The 21,094-nt window shown below is 38.9% G+C and overlaps 1 protein-coding gene across 1 annotated transcript in view; it reads right to left on the reverse strand.

Annotated features, from left to right (window-relative positions):
* Positions 1–286: 286 nt before the first annotated feature.
* The window catches only part of SNAP25 (synaptosome associated protein 25), an 88,095-nt gene continuing 67,287 nt past the window's right edge, over positions 287–21,094 (reverse strand). Inside the window, exons 5-8 of the mRNA XM_010355270.2 lie at positions 15,168–15,285; positions 11,121–11,246; positions 8,755–8,899; positions 287–1,574 (exon numbers count right to left, since the gene is read on the reverse strand). Coding sequence (XP_010353572.1) covers positions 1,506–1,574; positions 8,755–8,899; positions 11,121–11,246; positions 15,168–15,285 — 458 coding nt within the window. The 3' untranslated portion in view covers positions 287–1,505. The remainder of the gene's footprint in view (positions 1,575–8,754; positions 8,900–11,120; positions 11,247–15,167; positions 15,286–21,094) is intronic.

Consider the following 21,094-nt stretch of genomic DNA (forward strand, 5'->3'; position numbering starts at 1 on the left):
TGGGTTCCATAGATATTTTTCCTATAATTTTTTTTTCTATGTCTTCTGGATAACTACATTTTCTTCCTTAGTCAACACTGAATTCACAAGGTAATTCTAGAGCAGGTTATGAGAACCAAGCCAAGTTGTCTGTTGCCACTGGAATCATGCTTAAATCTTATCTTTTCCCCCCCACTGTCCTCGGCACACAGAACTGATTTTTAGTAGCTGGGACAGGGTAGCCAGGCTTTCTCTTCTCATGTGAGTGCAAAATCAGGCGAGTCCATGAAGAAATTAAAGCAGATCATCTGGAGTCTATAATTTTTAATAATTTTAAACTAGCTACAAAATGTCAATCACTTCACAAACTGACAGAGGAGACAGGAGGAATTTAATATTACATGCTATAATGATATTTATCTCACAGTTTATATTTCATTCATTTATATTATTTTTTAAAAGGTTTCTTTATCAGCTACTAAACATCTCAGCAATTTGGTGTGCATAGCTCTAGATTAAGCAACAAAGAATTGTACTGATAACAAACCACAGGGGAAATGGTGGTTAGTAAGAGTCAGCCTTACAAAATTTACATCCACACTGTTTCACAGCAAGATTGCTTTCTCCAAAACGTAGCCATCAAAAGCAGCAAACAAACCCTATATTACATCCATTTGACATAATTTCAGCCAAACATAGATTTTGCTGGAAATGATTAAATGGTGAGTGTGTCAAATCCATCTTTTTTAAAATTCTTTTTTTTAAAAAAAGGATGATATGATTTAGAAGTCTCTATATATTGACAGGAAAAAAGTGACACTACTGCACTTTTGCTGGTATAACTTAATCTTGACAGTGTCTCAATACTGAGCATGCTTTGTTGTTCTGTTGTTGTTGCTGTTGTTTTATGTGTGTGTGTGTTGTCTCATCAGTATGCTACTGTCATGGAAAGTTTTTGTTTAAGTAGGAATCTAAAAATCTATTTAGTTCTCATGCATAAATGCATAAATCACATCACTTTTAGTGCAATGCCTGTTATGTAATTCCACATTGTCTAATCATGAAATCATAAAGACAGATAACAGCCATGAGGAACCGAAGATGGCACATTTTGAGAAATTCAGAGCCTGACACTCAAAGGACTGTGGCAGTAGCTCTGTGGAATGTCACAGTTTTACAAGAACAATACTGTGGATTGAAAGAATCAACAGCACATTGAGCATTCCTAAATTGTTGTTATTCAGCAAATGCCACTGAGGAGAGAAAAGGAAAAATGAAACTCAAGACATCAAGGAGTTAGAGCCACCAAATGACCACTATATACAACCTTTGGAAAGAAAGAGACCCAGAGAGAACAAAAGACACAAAGTATTGTTGGGAAGCTGACAGATGACACAGGACAACATTCACAATGGGGGTGGACTGATGTGTGTTATGTGTGCAGACCTACTAGATAATACCATGAGAAAAGCATGAAGGAGCTATCTTGCCCGATAGCATTCAGAGGAGAACACAGGTGGGCACATTTAACCACTTCCCAGCATCTTTGTTGCACGTTGGTTGGCCTCATCAATTCTGGTTTTGTTGGAATCAGCCTAGAAAAGGGGGGAAAGAAACAGAACTCAGGTTACCCCTTAAAAATCCATTCACCCTTCTGGGTCCAGGTCCAATACTTCCTCTTGGAGGAAACCACTAAAACCTCCTTGGTCAGCATGGGCCATCCTTTCTTTTGTCTTCCCAGAATGACAGCTATGGCTCTACTTGAACGTGATAGTAGAAGCTTATTTTTCATTTTCAATAATTTTCCCTACCAGAGAGCAGAGGCTTATATATGATTTATCTTTCTATCCTGGAAAGATACTCAATGACTTCTATGGTAGGCATTCACATCTGTTGGACCAAGTTGAATTACATTTCTTATACAGTAGGATTGAAACCATGGCTAATTTATTAGCAGCGTCCCTTTGAACAAATCACATCTTGGGGCTCAGCTTTCTCGTCTCCAACCTGGGTGATAAAAAATATTGCTAATGAGCATGAGCATGTACAGTGGACCCTTGGACCTCATGGGTTTGAACGGTGTGGATCCACTTTTACATGGATTTCTCTTTCTTTCTTTCTTTCTTTCTTTCTTTCTTTCTTTCTTTCTTTCTTTCTTTCTTTCTTTCTTTCTTTCTTTCTTTCTTTCTTTCTCTCTCTCTCTCTCTCTTTCTTTTTCTTTCTTTTTTTCTTTCTTTCTTTCTCTCTCTCTCTCTCTCTCTCTCTCTCTTTCCTTCTTTCTTTCTTTCTTTGACACAGGGTCTCGCTCTGATGCCCAGGCTGGAGAGCAGTGGTGTGATCATGGCTCACTGCACCCTCAACTGCCTGGGCTCAAGTGATCCTCCCATCTCAGCCTCCTAAATAGCTAACACCACAGGTGCATGCCACTATGTCTGGCTAATTTTTCTATTTTTTGTATAGATGAAGTCTCATTATGCTGCCCAGGCTGGTCTCAAACTCCTGGGCTCAACCAGTCCTCTCTCTTCAGCCTCCCAAAATGCTGAGGTTACAGGCATGTGCCATTGTGCCTGGCCAGAATTTTTTTCAATAAATATATTGGAAAATCCTTTGGAGATTTGCAACAATTAAGGCAAACTTGGAGATGAATGTGTTACTTAGAAATATTAGGAAAATTAAGAAAATATTAGCCACGTCATGAATGCATAAAATATATGTAGATACTAGTCTAGTCTATTATTTACTACCATAACATACACACAAATCTACTATGAAAAGTTAAAATTTATGAGACTTAAACAAACATAGACTACACATGGGACTATTTGCAGTTGAGAGAAATGTAAAGATGCAGTATTAAATCATAATTGTATAAAATTAACTGTAGTCCATACTGTACTACTCTAATAATGTCATAGCCACCTCCTGCTATTGTGGTGAACTCAAATGTTGTGAACATCCATTTAAAATGCTCTGTGATGCTAATCATCCTCACCATCTCTCCAGTAAATTGCATAGTGCAGTAAAAAGTGATCTCTTGCAGTTTCACATTTTTAAAAAAATCATGTTTAGCCCAATACGGTAAACCTTGAATAACATCATGGCATCCATACAGAGTGCCACCAGTGATGCTAGCAGTGCTACCAAAAAGCAAAAAAAGTCACAACATTTCAAGAAAAAGTTGAATTGCTTAATATGTTCTGAAGATTTCAGACCGATGATTCATCTTGTAAACAAATTGTATAAACTGATGGTATGAATAAATACAGTGTAGTATTATAAATGTATTTTATCTTCCTTATGATTTTCTTAATAACATTTTCTTTTATCCAGCTTACTTTATCATAAGAATACAGTAAATAATACATAAAACATAGATGTCAGTGGACTTTTTATGTCATTAAGGCTTCCGGTCAACAGTAGGCTATTAGTAGTTAAATTTTGGGGAGTCAAAAATTTTCAGCTGCATGGGGGTTGACATCCTAAATCCCCATGTTGTTCAAGGGTCAACTGTACTTTGTTCCACTCGTTAAACTTTGACAACATCAAGATTAACAACATCAACTATAAAGTGTGTACTATTATTAGCTCCCTTTTCCAAATGAGAAAAGCAGGCAGAAAGGATCTGGAAAATTTGTCTGAAGTCTTAGTACTAATAAATGGAGAAACCAGAGTCTGAATGCTAGCAACCTGGAGTCAGAATCTACACTATTCATCACTTACTATTCAATTTGTCAAGATCAAATGAGTTTATATACATAATGTGCTTGGAATAATGTTTTGCAAAATGAAGGGCTCATTAGTTTATCTTGCAATTATTGTTACTGTGTGAAAACTTGGGCTTGCTTCTGAGATGCTTAATAGTTTTTAAGTGCATTTCTGAAGACTCATTTCTATGAGCTTCATAACTGTCTTGTCTTTAACAGGTGCACATTTACCATGATTTTGTAACTGGCTGGCTTTAATCTCTTGGTTGATCTCTTTACTGCTTGGGTTACGTTTGTAGTATATGCAGCATGTAACCAAGGGCTGCTACCAGCATAAATCTTTAAACTCCAGAAAACGAATGATTCCCATCACCCCCGAGAAAAATGCATCAGCAAGCAGAGGTGAAGACAACGATTCTGTTGAGGCTGTTCTTTTGTCCTTCCCTGACTAATGCTGTCTATCCTTCTACAGCCTGGGAAGAAGAGGAGGAGGCTGCCAGGCAGTGTGGGGAATCTGAACTGATTTTCTCTCAACCAGTATCACTCAATGATTACCAACTTTGTACCTATTGCAGTGCTGTACTTCCCTATTTCTACTGAGCTGAGTCTTCTGTATTCAGTTCATATTGTGAATTCTCAGGACATTAGAATTATCCACGTTCAAATAGAAATTTGCAAAGTTAAAATAAACATGTTTCTACATTAATCATAACTTTGAATTACCTGGCAATGGTTCTCTGTCATCTGTTTGGATAATTGAGATTTGTCTTTTAAAATCGGCATTTACATAGTAAGATAGGGCACTGATTTTGATTGTTTTGAACTGCAGACTCATATTTTTGGCCTTAGGTTTCTCAACTGGAAAATGGATAATCTCTCCAATTTTACTTGGTTCTTAAGCCCTCCCTTTCCAGCTACAAATGGTATCAGAAATAATGACACTTCAGTGCAAAGGAAAATTACAGGATCAGAGCAATGTGAAATGTTCCTGTAGATTGAATTATTATGTTGCCAAGACTAAACACTTTGAAAAGCTCAAATGAGAAAAACAATTCATTTAAAAATGATGGCATTTCTGAGCACAAACATTCTAGGATCTCCTGTACAAGAATGCACTGAGGAGCCTTCACTTGGGGATATTTGAGGTTACTCTGGATATCATCAAAGGATGTGGGAGGAGCTTTGTATTTCTGTGTACCACGATGAGGGAGGAGCTGAAAAAGACTTATGTTCGATGAGCTTCTGTGATTTCCACCTAACTTACTTCTGAAGCATATGAAAATTCCACCCCATGCAGTATTTGACACAGAAAGTACTGCCCCTTTATTATATAAAAGAATTAGCTCCTTTTAGAAAAAAAAAGTCTGGAATCTCCTTGCAGATGTTTTCCTGGTATTTGGAGAATGCTCCTATGATCACCCTACTTATATGCTGTAGGACTTTATTTATGATGGCTGTCCCATTCCAGTTCTTATGTTTCAATTTAGAAAATTCTAAATTTGCTGGAGTGCAACATATGTTACATGTTTGTCCTTGTGAGAAGGCCAGGATGACCACCAGAGAGCCAGTAAAAGGTTAGAAGGAGCTGTTCAGCCCATCTTCTGAATACTCTGGGAATCTCAACTTCAGACCATGCCAGGTAACTTTTAGGACCCAGCTCAGACTTCCAGCCTGTTCTGATCCTAGGTCTGAATGGTTCTCTTACTATCCTTCAGGTGAGGCAACCAGGTCACAGAGCTGGTGAATGGCAAAACCCTATTAGAACTCAAAGTCTTAGCTCTCAAATGCTGTGTTTTCTCACTGACAGAAGAACGTGAGGACTGCTAAAGCATCAGCCTCACTGTATTCCAACGTGTGCCTGTCATCTACCACTGACAACTTTATTTTTATTTATATATTTGCTTATTAGAGATGGGATCTTGCTCTGTTGCCCAGGCTGGGGTGTGAGTGCAGTGGCACGATCATAGCTCACTGCAGCCTGGAATTCCTGGGCTCAAGGAATTCTCCCGCCTCAGCCTCTGGAGTAGCTGGGACTGCATGCCTAACTTACCACTGATAACTTTTAATCAAAGTTTGAACATTGCTAAGGTATTTCCTTAGCAACAGTTCCCATAAACCTTCTGATGTGGGTTTGCTTCCAATTCAGTAAGTTTTCTGAAAAAATTATGTTTTAGCCTTAGAAGGTATATCTATATATGGTTGTTTATTTATATATATGGTTATTTATATATAGTTATTTATTTATATATAAGATTAGTTATTATATATTTATATATTTATAAATATATTTACATATAAATATATATATTCATAAATATATACATAATATATATATTTATATATAAATACCCTTAAGTGGAAAATGAGATTTTTAAATAAAGTAATTTCTTGACAATTCATGAGGATGTATTGAAAATCTCATTGTTAAGGACTCCCAAAACTTCACTATTGATCCAAGTGATGAGAAAAGATCATGATTGATAGAGCTGGGTAAAGGTTGCTGTTGGAGTCAGGAGAGACTATGATAGAAACATCACAAGACTCTCCTTACCCCTACAGTGTGACTGTAATTACATCTTAGATATGCAGGACACTTCTGCATACTGTTTCCTGTTAGCAGAAATGAGAACTTCAATGAAAAGGTGGAAATCTATTAATAATTGTGCAGTTCATGCGACATGATCATTTGGGGCAATGCTGGGTTGAAGCGGGCTCTATTTAAATCATGTGTGGATTTTGATTCTGAAAAAAGGGGGCTATTTAAAGTGTTGACTGGAAACTAATGATTCAAAGGCAATTAGACCCTTCACCCACTTCAATGATTCCACACTCAAGGAATGATACAAATTGAAAGAGTCATCACCCATCCCACCTGCCTGGCTTCTGATTAAACCTTGTAACTGTATATGCCTCTGTCTTTATAGTACACTGGGCCTAGAAGAAAACCTTCTCCTTAAAGATGAGAACTAGAAATGCAAAGTGGCAGAATCAAGATGCCACTTGCCTTTCCAGGAACACATTTTCTTGCTTAAAGTTCAACTCTGTCAATAAGAGTTTGGCCCTTCTATTAGTAAAGACTCTCCTTCTGGAACCCTAATTGGCTTTGATGCATTATCTAGCTGCATCTGCAAGTAAAGTGGGTCCATTAATAGAAAACGAATACTTCCTGTTTTTTTTTCAAATCGTTTTTCTGTTGGAGGGCAGCTCAGCAATGATTTCTTAGTTCATTATTCTGGGCCGTAATGGGTTAGGTCAGCTTGTGTTGGCTCTAGTGAGTTTTGAAACTCTCAATATTATTCTAATATCTATTGATTTACACAGCATTAAAAGCTTTATCATGTGAAAGCCTTCTTAACAATGATAAGCATGCCATTACTTGCAAAAGTAAGCAAAGCACAAGTATTTTGCCAATCAGCACTAAAGTTTGCATAGCTCATATTGATCAGGTAAAATATGCAATCAGATATTTTTAACATGGAGTATGTACAACACAACAGGACAAAGTGTTCCCTTTATGCCTATTTATTCCTTTTTCAAGTCATTGGAGGCTACTTGCATACCAAGAAACTACTATTTAGATTTATGATTCTAAAAGTCTTAAAAGTATCCTTCTCTGCTCACCAAAATGAAATGAATTATGTTAAGAAAATTCAGGATATCAGACAAAGAACTTCAACATCTCCCAGGGAATAAACACACAACATAAGTTATCCACATGGAGTAGATTTTTTTTTTTTTTTTTTTTTTTTTAATTGAGACGGAGTCTTTGCTCTGTCGCCCAGGCTGGAGTGCAGTGGTGCGATCTCGGCTCACTGCAAGCTCCGCCTCCTGGGTTTACGCCATTCTCCTGCCTCAGCCTCCCGAGTAGCTGGGACTACAGACGCCCGCCACATCGCCCGGCTAATTTTTTGTATATTTAGTAGAGACGGGGTTTCACCGTGTTGGCCAGGATGGTCTCGATCTCCTGACCTCGTGATCCGCCCGTCTCGGCCTCCCAAAGTGCTGGGATTACAGGCTTGAGCCACCGCGCCCGGCCTCACATGGAGTAGATTATAGATGAACAATTATCATTAAATCTATAATGCCTCTATTTCTCCTTTTTAGCATTTGGACATAAGAGTTTGTAATCAATATTTAAGACCCTACTGATTGAGGAAAGGGCATGAAACATGGAAATATAAATTATGTTGGAGTTCTGTGTTGTAGAATATCAGGTTTTGGTGCCCTAGGTCTCTTTATAGGAACTTTCCAGTGTTTCTTTCTAATCTCTTCTAATTTTAAGCCCCCCCACACACCCCTTCCCAGTCTACTCCCTCCAGTCTTTCTTATGGCCCACGTTGACATGGTGGATCTTAGAGCCAAGTCTGATGTCCTTTGTAAACTCAATTTCATCATATAAAATTCCCTATTTTTAGTTCTGGGTATGTGAACTGTTAAACTGGAAATGGAACCTGGATATTTTTGAATCATCATTAAAGCTTTGGCATTTATAAAAACAAAGCTCATAATCATGTCCTGGCTAAACTGACCATTCTTCCCCCATTTTCTGATTCTATCCCTTCACCACCTCCACTTGACAAACTATTAATACTAACCATCCTTCAAGATTCAATTCAAAGTCAACTTACTCTGAGATTTTCCCGAACTTTGCCTCTTGAGATCTTTCCTTATCTAACCTTGTTTAGCATTTTATCTGTGGATCTCTTACTGAATTATATTTTGAGTGATAGAAAATTCGTCTGGAGGCTCGTTGCCTCCCATAGGCTGTGAATTTCTTTGCAGTAGGGGTGGTGTCTTTCTCATGTGTATGTGGCCCACAGTGCCTAGCATAATGCCTGGCTGACAGGAGCCTTTGAGAATATTTGCTGAATTAAATTTGACCCTCTTATTTTCACTCCAATTCTGTTGCTGAGTCCTATATTTTTCTCTTGGAAAATGAAAAACATTTCCAGCTATCAGTGAGCCTGAATCCAAGGTTGTGTTTTGAGGATCTTGTTATGCCCTTCACACTTCCTGATGGTCATTTCAGAAGTAACTCGCAGTAGCGACTTGCTGACTGCCATGTGCTCACCTTCTCCATGATCCTGTCGATCTGGCGATTCTGTGTATCGATCTCATTGCCCATATCCAGGGCCATGTGACGGAGGTTCCCGATGATGCCGCTCACCTGCTCCAGGTTTTCATCCATTTCATTTTCTCGGGCATCATTTGTTACCCTGGGATCCAAAGAGCAAGTTTTAAAAGACAGAGGGTGGAAAACATATTGAATACCAAGGACCCAAAGCATACTGGAAACCTGTAGTCCTCTGCATGTCAACTTTATCTACCTTTAATCTCCATCCAGTACAAAAACACATTTTAGCTTTCATACATTAAAAATAAAAAAAAAGTTTAAAATTGCATTTTGAACCCTTGAATTTCTATTCTTAAAGAAGGTATATTAAATAGATTAATTTATCTACTTTCTCACTCCTTCCATTATGTCGTTTCCCCTTCATGTGTTTATTTCAATTTTTATTATTTAAGAACGAAAACATTTTGTTTGAAAAGACTTTAGGTCAGAGCACGAAGATGGAATTAGACAGAAATGGTATTCTTATTTCTAGGAATATTCTTAATATTTCTAAACTCAAATTAAGTCTCAAAATTTCTAAGACTCAAATTAAGAATACAATAAAAAGCTTATTGTGCTAAGTCACAGTCTCTGTGCTCATCTCTTTTCACACTTGAGATTGACACCAATGGTAAGAGTAATGATAATTACAGTCTGCCCCTTAACCCTGCTTGCTCCCAGGAACTCCAAGGAGAGATACTTGTTCAAGATGATTTTTATTTGCTCATATGTTAATACCATAGGTTTCTTAGTGGCATGGTGCATAGGTGATTTCAGAGTCAAAAACTGTGACAAAAGAGTATTGTTTCAGGTTGAGTGAAGTAGGAATGGGAGGAAGGAGCTGACTCACAACACCCATTACATTTTTTCACAGTCCAACTTGAAAGTTAAGGAGGTACTTATTTCAGAATTTCCCTAGTATATATGGTATTGAGTTAAAATATATTCAGAAGGGTTAAAATCCTTCCCCCATGGTGACTCCCAATGTAGACTGGCTCATTACGGTTTCAAAGGCAGCCCAGGCCAGAGAAAATTAAAAAATTAAAGGAGAACTTTCTAGCTCTTTCCTGTAGGGAAGAAGTTTATTTAAATGATCATCAACAGCTAAGAGATACTTCTAGTTCGATGGTGCTTGGCCCTGAGTGCATATCAGAATCACCTGAGGAGATTTAATGGGCCACAGGTGCTTGTGTCTCACTTCAAGAGATTCTGGTTCCATTGGTGTGGATTGGGCCCAAATATTGCTATGAAAAGAAAAAAGTCTCCCCTGGTGATTCTAATGTACAGCCAGGCTTAAGAACCCTTGGTCTACTTTCCCCGGAAGCAAAGGGAGAGATGAGTTCTGAATTGGCTGATGTGTGTAACTTGAGTTGTTTTTTTTTTTTTTTTTTTTTTTAAGGAAATGCCCTGAGTCATAATTCGAACTTTTTAAAATAGATATTTAAGTTGTCTTTTGATTCTAGGTTTCAAAATAAATCATTAATAAGAAGCTAATTATTCTCTATTTTCACTCGAAATCCATTCTTGGACCTTCTTTGCTCTGTGCTCTCAGGAGCTGACCTCATGACTGTATCACCCAGTTTCTCTTACCCTCTGGCTTTCAGTAGGCTTTGGCTAATGGCCAATGAAACTGCAGGGCAAGAGGAGTGAGAGGTTAAGCATTTCTTTCCCTCTTTCACTCCCTGTTAGCTTTGGTAGTGGCTGTATTTCTCTACTGATAGTTCCTTGCCCACAGTCGTAACTATTGCTGGGTTCTGAAAATCATTCCTTTTCCTGTCCCCCAGGACTATGGTGGTAACAGCTTCCTGCTATTGCTAGCTCAGAAGTGTCTCACCATTCCTTGTTATTAGTCCTGCCCACCCCTCTGTAAGTAGTCTCTTTTATAAGCTCTATTCAATTAAACTCATGGAATGTGACTTGTGCCTACTGCCACATTGAGTCTGGATGTGGTCATGTGACTTGCTTTGTCTAATGAAACTGGCAAACACAAGTTAAGCAAGCAAAGGTTTGATAAGTGCACTGAGGCTTGCCCCCTTGGAACGCTGCTACCACCATGTAAGGAACCTGGGCTCTCTTGCTGAAGAGGCCACATGGAGAACAGACGTGCCCCACCAACAGCCCCAGCCAACCACCAGACAAGTGAATGGGGCCATCTTGGATCACCCCACCCGGGCAAGGTCCAGGGAAGGTTTAGAAAAGAACACTCAACTGGTATGTAGATTAATGAGCAATAAAATGGTTGTTTTTTAGAAAACCATTCAGTTTTGGGGTTGTTTGTACTTGACAATAGAGAACCGCTATAGCGCATGCTGCATGAGGCTCACCTGCGGATGAAGCCACCACTGATGGCCATCTGCTCCCGTTCGTCCACTACACGAGCAGGCTGGCTGGCCACCACTCCGTCCTGATTATTGCCCCAGGCTTTTTTGTAAGCATCACTTGATTTAAGCCTATGCAAAAGAGAGGGTGAGTGACAAGGCACAGGGGTAGAGGAGCAAGCTCTCAACAACTGTCACTTCTTCAAGTGAAGAATCGAACCAAGCGAATGAGTTTTAAGTCGAGGCATTAGAGAATACCGATATATCATAATCCAGACCCAAACAGTTGGCCACCACCATGCCTCAGCTACTCAACCTTTCACTTCCAATCGAGTCCATTGCAATGGACTGCAATCTTTGCCCACAAGGTTGTTCTTGTTTTGGTTTGTTTTGTGGTTTAGTTTGGATTTCGGACAAGGACTAAGGTAGCTGGAGGACATTTAGTTCTATTTTAGTGATGTGGTTATATCTGAAGACACAAAACACACAGAAAAACATACTGGCAGACAGACATAAAACAAGACTGCCAAGTAGAGTGTGCACATCACACCACAGCAACACATTGTCATCAAGAAAACATCCTCAACCAAGTTTTTACAAACCATCATGCAAAGATCCCTGTGAAATATATATATATTTTCCCAACACATGTGGAACTAACATTTCCAAATCTCCATGAAGGACATAAAGGATTGGTGGTTGGCCAAGAGTGATGGTCTTTGCGTTGCCTCTAGAGTGATTTGAATTAGATAATATATCGGTACTTCCAAACAGTCACCATACATCCAGAGTTGATGTACAAACCTTTGTCCACAGAGACAAAAAGTAAAAGAAGCATAGTGAAATGAATGCAGGAAAATAGAAGAGAGAACAAGCCATCTAGCACCGAAAAGGGAAACCCTTCTATGTCTTCTTCATGCACCAGCTACAGGCATGAGTAAAAAGTGAAGCATTCTCATTTAAGCCAAACTACTCCAGAAGTTGACCATTCTCGAAAAAGGCACTAGCAGGACAGTAATAGCCTTCATGAGGATTTGAAACGCAGGTTCGGTAGCTTCTTTGTTGGGCTGAGGGGCAGGGTGGAGAGTGCTTACAAACTCCTACTTTAAACTATCCTGGCGTTGTAATGGAGGAGAGTGGTTTAATGCTGGTATGGTCTCCATGGGCTATATTGCACTGAACTGCCTTGGAGAAAAACTTAAAATCCAGGCATACCTATTGTGCCCAATAGAAACATGTGCAGCATATTTTGGTGGGTGTTGTAATTAAAGGCAATCAAAGATGTTTTTAGGTTCTTTACATAGTAGAAACCACATGCTTTTTAGTCCAAAAACAAGAGACATTCTTTGGTCCCATTTTCACATTTTCTTGTGTAAGACACTAGAATTTAACATTTTATTTTCTTCTTTCACCAGAGGACCACAGCCATCTATTAAAACTGGCTCTAATACTTGCGGACTGGGGACCAAGCAACCCTAGAGACAACCTGGAAAATTGTACCAGTGGAATTTCAGCAACTCCCACAATCAAGCCGCAGGCCTTAGTGCAGTCAAAATTTATTACACCAGAGGGCCATGGACCCATTCAATGAAACAAGATCCCCAAACTAAATTTAATAGGGCTTAGAGTCTGGCTTTTTTAATTGTTATTTTTCCAACTCCCCATCTCCTCCCTCCTCAGATTAAAAGAAGTTATATGGACTTCGTGATGTTTTCTGCTATGTCAAATGTCTGCTATACCATCTTTGGCAAAGTCAAATGAGTGGGAAGTATGCGTTTCTGAAAGAAGGCAAACCACTGCACCCACAATGCTGCACATAGACTCACATCACTGCCGTACATCTACCATAGTCCCTTGAAACATGCCGAGACAGGGCGAAGCCCTCAGAGAGTCCAGGGCACCACCAGCCACTGCGTTGTGACACATGGTTTTTAAAGCATTATTTACACACAATAGGGAACACCTCAGTCAAGCTTTGAAGCTTAGTTTAGGGTCTCTTGTGCATTAAGGAAATTAGTGATCACTCAAATATGGAATTCGTAGGAGCCATCATTTCATTAGAACATTAGAATCCATCCCAGGGGAACCTGCCTCCACCCTTTCTTCACACACAGTTGATGAAGGGGGGAAAATGTATCTGTTGGAATTTATCACGAAATGGATGGAAATCTCACCTGGGGGCAAGTTGCCACGGAAAGGAATATACAGTCAAATCTTGACTAACTGGAATGCTTGGTAATGAAGTTTTTTTTTTTGATGAATTATATGACTTTCTTAATGAACAGTGGGGCCAAGGAGGAAAGTTTTGTTTCATGGGGGATGAGTGAATATCTTTGCTAGACTCCTGAGCCACTTTCCTGCCTGAAAGTCTTAAGGTAAAAGACCTGATTGAATCTTTCCTTGGTTATCATTTATATTGATTGCTTGATGGCCTTTTCTGTGAAGATCAACTCTTATTGTTTGGTCCTCATAGATGTGGAAGTTGCAGGAGGATGCAGACTAAGCAAGACAATTCAAACTACCCTGGAAGTAAAACCATTTTACATTTCTGATGTGAGGTTTTCTCTTTGTTTCTTTTTTGCTAAAAATGGAAGGGGGCAAGAGCATGCAGCTGAGGTTTCCAGTTAGCTAGATTCCAGTTAATCAGGCTTTACTGTAGATCATTCTTTAAAAAGCAAATTATTTTTATTTTTTTTTTTGCAATTTGAGCCCCTCCCCCTCCTAAATAGGAAGTGGGATATTTTAAATCAGCCTCAAAGTTTAAAGGATGTGAATGGTCATATAATCTGCTAAAAATGACGTCAATTTCTATTCTAAAAGCTAGGATCAGGAGAGCTTTTAGGAAAAAGTCTTCTTTTAAAAGGGGGATGTGGGAGGGGTGAGGGAGATTGGATAAGGAGTCTAATTTTCCAAATGCATGTTGGACAATCCACTCATGCATTTCTTTTTCCACCACTAGTCAAATGACATAATCTTCCAGAACCTCAGTATTAGGTTCCTTCCGTTGCAAACCTTTATAACCACATGTCACATTTCTGCTACATTCCAAAAAAGCGTTGCAGAAACTTGAGAACAGTTGAATGTTTTGTGATGTTGTGCATGCAAAGTCTACACATTTCAACATTTCAGCCAGTGTACGGGTAGATCTTCCAAGGAGAAAAATTTGGGAGGGATGGGTCCAATTTGAGTAAGGCTTGAACACTTCTTGCTGAAGAGCTCACTGCCTCTGTGTTGGGTACAGCAGCAGCATCTCTTGACCAAATTTGGCAACTGGTGGGCAGTAGAAAGGGAGAATCTCTGTCATATTCTCTAATTTATAGAATGCTTCCCTGGGCCAAATTACCTGTCTCTTTTATTTTGGAAAAAATCAAACCTTCACACACGCGTTTCTCATCTTCCAAACTTACCCACAGCCTTTTCTAAACCTGCAATTTTGACTCTTGGGGTTGGGGAAAAGGAAGTTCCCTGGGGGCCTCTTTCTTGAGGCTAGCCTCTGTCTCAAGGTACACTTTCTGGAAAATGTTGAAACGTTCATCAATAAAAGTTGCTGACAGTGAAGCTTTCACTGTAGTATGCCTGATTTTTAATGCATCAACAGTAACTCCTGCTAATATCATCTATGCTATGAGATGAATGCATTGGAGACGGTATTGATCTGTTCTGCATGCCACATGCTCATCCTGCCTATGAGCTTGGCAGGAATGAGCTTGTCAAGGCTTGGAGATGGGCCTTGGGAAACCAAAGCTTCAGGCAGGCAGGCAGCACCTACTTGTTACAGGGACACACACAAAGCCCGCAGAATTTTCCTAGGTCCGTCAAATTCTTTTCTGCTTCTTTCATGTCCTTATTGATTTGGTCCATCCCTTCCTCAATGCGTTCCAGTTGTTCTGATTAAACACAAGTATTTTATCCCCACAGAATGAAGCAGATGGAAAAGGACAAAGAAAAAAAAGACAAAACTTCAGACATTCACTTTGACATTAAAAAAGAAAAAAAAAAAAAGAAAGAAAGAAAACTGGACGCCACAGATTAGAGCTGGTACCCAGTACCTACTTGTTACAAGGACATATGAAAAGGCCACAGCATTTCCCTAAATCTTTTAAATTTTTCTCAGCCTCCTTCATGTCTTGGTTGATATGGTTCATGCCTTCTTCGACACGATCGAGTTGTTCTGGTTAGGACAAAGGGATGACAGTGTGGAATGAATTTTTTGGGGGTCTCCAACAGAACATGAGAAATGACTATGTGAAACAGAATTTGAAAGAGAGATATTACAATGCATTGTCCAAGAGGATGCATTGTTGAAGACTGCCACCGCTGCCCTACACAGGTATGGGTGGAAGGAAACAAACAAGATGCTCAAAATAGTTTGTAATTCAAACATGATGGGATGGGGTTGAAGGCCTGTTTGATTCCGAGTGTCCAGGAAAACAGCACAGCATATTCACTTACTCACGCACCAGTGAAACCCAGGAGGAAAAAACAAGATGTTAGTTTATGTTTTACGCATTCCAATTCAATGCTACTAGAGAAAGTATCTGCTTCAACTTTAAAATATCTCCATCTTTTGGTTTTTAAGCATCCTCAACCAGATAAGGGTAGAAAATAGAATCCATTTTCTTCTTTGGAGACAATAGCAGCAGCAGCAATCATAAGCAATGTATATGGCTCTCTTTTCTTCCCCTAGCAGTGGTTGTCTAGCCAGAGGGAGCCATGGTCTGCACTTGATTGTGCATATGTAATTCATAAAAGCTGTTAAAAAAAAAAAAAAAAAAGTAACATCCACACAGCAACATTGTAAGTCCTGGAACATTGCAATTCCTCTCTCATCCTATGACTTAATTTGTTATGAAGGTTTTGGAAGGCATTTCACTTCTCTGCCCCCTGATTTCCAAGTCTATAATGGGGGGCATGCTCCAAGCCCAGGCAGAGAGCAGGGAGAATGAATGTCTCTTTGGAAATAGGATGATGAATTGGAACATAGGACAGTATGATATCCCTGCTGCCAGCATAGCTGACCGTAGTATATCTCAGATATAGATCAATAGTCATCAGAATGAATCATACTTCTAGGTTGCCAGGGTTACATACACCAACTTATTAATTTTTTTGAATTGTGTCACCAAATTGAGATAACTACAAGTTCAATGAAAGGATTTTTAAAACAGCTTTTAAAAGACCATTAAAGGAAGGCAGCAATGGATGTCTCAGCTGTCTAATTACAAAACCTAATTACATTTCCATTCCTCTTTTCATCTGTATTTTCATTCATGCATGCATGCCTATGCCTCCTGGAATAAAGGCATGCCTAGAATACAACTGATAAGTACATTTCCAGCCTAAGGGCATATATCATCACTTAAACACAATTTCACATTAAGTTATACAGTGGAAATTGTGCGTCCAAAAAAACCAAGATACATTCACTAGTGACCCAAACTGCCAGATTGTGAATTTGGAAAATAAAAGCCTATTGTGTTTTCTTTTGTGAGGCTAAAGAACAGAATTCAGTTCATGAGGAATCTGCTATTTCTCCTACGCTTTTGAAATGACAGGTGAAAACAAAACTTCATTGTTTATCTAGCATTGAATACTTGGAGGAGATAATAAGGTAGTGCAGGAGAACTTTTGCTGAATAAATACAGGCACAGCAATGGCATTAAAAAAAAAAATCCTTAAAAGAGCTAAATATGGCCAGGCATGGTGGCTCACGCCTGTGATCCCAGCACTTTGGGAGGCCAAGGTGGGCAGATCACCAGAGGTCAGGAGTTTGAGACCAGCCTGGCTAACATGATAAAACCCTGTTTCTACTAAAAATACAAAAAAATTGCTGGGCGTGGTGGCGTGCGCCTGTAATCCCAGCTACTTGGGAGGCTGAGACAGGAGAATTGCTTGAACCTGGGAGATGGAGGTTGCACTGAGCTGAGATTGTGCCATTGCACCCCAGCTTGGGCAACAAGAGTGAAACTCCATCCCAAAAGTAAAAATTACAATTAAAAAATTTTTTTAAAAGGGTGAAATATATATATATATATATATATATATATATATATCTAAATCAAGATGTTTTTCTTTTCTAAGGATTTCACTCCAGTTTTCTTTTAAGAGTGCAATAAATTAGTCTGTAGATCAAGGTAAACTCAAGTGGAGGGACTGGGGCGGGGAGGGAAAGGAACTCCTCATCAGATGAAGAACCATTATATGTACAGACAATAGGGATGCCAAATTCCAATCAAGTAATTGCTAAGGGCCTCTGGGAGTGCAGGCTTGAGATGGATTGGAGGAGGCATCTGAGCTCAGAAGGAGAGATGCTGCCCCCAGCTAATGACAGCTGAAATAAGCATAGATTATGGCGTGGGGACACATATGTAGTTATCTGTCCTACTTGAGGAGTTTCTCCTAAGTTACAAAGCAAGTTGATAATTTTTTTTTTTTTTTTGGTCAAAATATTTACTCTCTGACAAGATAGCAGGGACCCATCCACTGTGCTTCCAGAGATTAGGAGGTAACATATATATGTGAATTGATGCACAGGTATTGAACCTATGAATTAGATAATTGATATCAAAAGGGAAAAACAAACAGGCAAGTCTAAATCCATATTTCAGAAAGCTGGGCTCTGCCATCAGTCACCAGCTTAATTTGGCAAAGGTTTGAATAAAAGAGAAAACTGAAGCTGAATTTGATTCAGAAAACTATTCAGAAAATAGTTGATTTAGGACACTATTTTATAACTACCAATATCAGTTGAATATATATTTACATATGAATTCTAAGTCAAACCTTTAATTTAAAAAATATTGTGGAATCATTTTGTTGCAGAAATTCTAGCAATAATATTAATTTTTAGAGTGTACTGAGTTATGTTTGTGGAGATGTTTGGCATATTGGGACTTCACAGCACTTCAGTGATTTCTGTGAAGATGCTTTTCAGGAAATGCTTAACAGCATCTCATTCTGGGATAGACAGCAGCATCTCTGAGGCTGATGCAACACATCATCCAGTGTTGACTGCTTTTGATCTCCCTAAGCTTGTTTTCTGACTGGTTTCTGTTTATTCTTGGGGGCTGGGAAGAAAATAACATTTTGAGTAGGGAGGGCATCTTCTAGGAGGTGACACTATATATTGGGGCCAGAGCTTGGGCTTTCTTTTGCCATGATGTTGGATCACCAGTTATTTGTGATAGATTCACCAATGACAGGATGCTCAATGATCAGTATTAATGTTTTCCATTAATATTTTTCTAATGACTGGTGAAAACAAAATTTCTACTAATCTCTCCTAAGTAAGCCAACTTGGGGCCCTTAGAATTCTCAATTTGGTAAAAATCAGTAGAAGAATAGAAAGCATTAATACTATTAATCTAGTGTGCAGCCTTCATGAGTATGTTCAGTTACAAGATGCTGCCTCTATGAATTTCATTTTTCTTAGCATTTATGAACATATAGAAATGTATTTAAATTTAAACAGCTATATGCGGCTATCATGACTAAGTCATTCATAACAGATATTGGTGAGCGAACTTTAGCTACAGAGATGGTTTTTAAAATGCCACCTTGTAGTGTCATGAACCTTTTAAGATAGGTAACTCTCTGGACAGGGATTTACATTGTCTTTCTTCTGTCAGACAGTAGTCAAATATTTCACTGTTGAGTTTGGAGTTGGTCCCAGGAGATTTTCCCAAAAGTCACATCTTCAGCATCAAAACAGACATACAACTCAGCAAAGACCAGCAAAAGGAACAAAAGATATGGAGGTAAAAGCCCACATTAGGGCCAAGGTCATTTGAGGACTTCTCTTGGTGACAGATTTTCTAGAGGAATAAAAGTTCCGGGGCTCAGTACATTTCCAGGGTTGGTTGTCATGCTCAGTGCTCCTTGGTGTCTCCTGATACCTGGGCATAAAGCAAGAATCCCATAGGAAATTTCCTAGTCAATCATTTAATGGGACAACCTGGAATGGCCTGGCCTGATCCAACAATGGTTGGGATGGTTCTTTAGAAGGATGGCTGTTTCTTGAGGCTCCCGTGCTGCTGTGAGGTAGAAATAGTCAACATTTTTGGTGCTCACGCATAAACAAAATTAGTAGAAGATAACTGAAGAGAAATTTCAAAGCAGTTACTGATCTAAACAAGTAAAGGCAAAATTAAAATGCACTTATAATGGCAATGAAGATAGCTGTTGACATGCTCATCTGTCAATCAGAAAGGTCTTTCTGGGTCCCTACTGCCTAATTAAAAAAAAAAAAAAAAGGTCCTAAGCTCCTATTATATTATACTATAAATGAAATGTGTACCATTTAAGACTGGCCAGAAACCACCCACTTTCGGGGGTGTTACAGTTGCATGTTTCTTATCAGTATCTATCTACTCACCACACATCTGGTTAAACCCAATCTATCCTTGTTTAACTGAGGAATTCAGCATTTACTGTGGTATGGCCATAATTGAAATGTCTTAGCCGAGAACATTAAGTGCCTCATGGGGAAATCTGTCAAACAGACATTCTATTCTGCTTTGTTTCTCAGAGAATAATACAAAGCTGATTCTGGAGATTATTTTTGCTAAAGAATGTATATTTTTGCATTTTTATGAAGATTTCAGCAAATTATCTCTAGATTTTCTTCAGCAAAGTACAATGCAATTTATCACTCTTGTAAGCCTGTTATTCGTGTTTTCTCTTTTTGATTCCAGGTTTGTATATATTATTTTCCATGTCTTTATGTCAGTGCTTTATTGTTCAGGAGAAAAAGGCTCTATCCTAAATCTTTCCTAAGTGTACCCTCCATTGCAATGTCTCTTTTTCCACCCCCATCAAGTTACAAATTATTAACTTAAAAAATAAATAAGGTGAAACTGCTAATTATTTGAGTGTATATGTTTAAATTTTGCACTGGAAATCAGGGACCACTCTTCTTTTGGGCACACGTTGTTTAGTTATTTTTTTTAAAAGCAAAGATTTGCTGCATCCTGAGTTTCAAAGCCTGGGACATTGTTACACAGATCCAGCCAACAAGTCACATAATAATAAAAAACCCATCTGGGGAGTTCTGAAGACTTCCATTACCATTGCAATACCTTCAACATGGAACTCTAGTAGACTTTGTTATTTGTGTACAACTTTTGACAATTTGTATCGTGAAAATCGAAGGAAAAACGTTGGGGTTTATATTCAACTTTTTTCAAACTTTTTCTCCATTTTTTTGAATCAATTGGTATATATTTATTGAAAAAGTTTAATACAAATAAATAATGTAAGACTAAAAGTCTTTATATGGCAGCCAGATGCCTCCAGCTGCACACCTAAGCAATCTGCCACAGTGTTTACATTGAGGCCAGGCTCTTCCTGGGATGCTTCAAGCCAATGGCTGAGCACAATGGGGCTACTGGCTACTGGTGCTAGAACATTTCTGCCCAACACAAGGCTCCTCTAATCAGCAGTCTTTGCTCTTGGGCTCCCCATCGACCTGGCTGAGGGCTTCTCAGAGCAGCACTGCAGTATGAAGGTCTTCCCACCCAGTTCTCCTTCCTTTGCCATCTACTTTTATAGGCGTCAGACTTGCTTCATAGTCTGAAGGCTGTCTCTGCCTGCTCCCGCCCCCTCTCCCCTTGACCTATCACAAACATTTCCCCAGTAAATCTCTTTTGCTTCTAATTGCTTCCTGGTATTTGCTCCCCAGGGGACTCCAAATGATGCATCTTCCTCCAGTTCCTTCCTGCTCCCACCCCAACTCCACAGAAGTCAGTAAATAAAGATTTACCTCATGTATTATATTGCTGGCAGAACAATTCTTTTATGGCTGTACCATAATTAATTGGGTTGATCTCCCCACCGACAGATATTTAAGTTGTTTCTAGTCTTACATTATTATGAGTAAGCCACATGCATTCTTATTCTTATAACTGTAAATGTATATCTGCACTGTAATATTCTAGGAATGGAGTGTCTTGGTCAAAGACAGATGCACTTTAAAATGTGAA

This window comes from Rhinopithecus roxellana, chromosome 13, assembly GCF_007565055.1.
Source record: "Rhinopithecus roxellana isolate Shanxi Qingling chromosome 13, ASM756505v1, whole genome shotgun sequence".
Lineage (NCBI taxonomy): Eukaryota > Metazoa > Chordata > Mammalia > Primates > Cercopithecidae > Rhinopithecus > Rhinopithecus roxellana.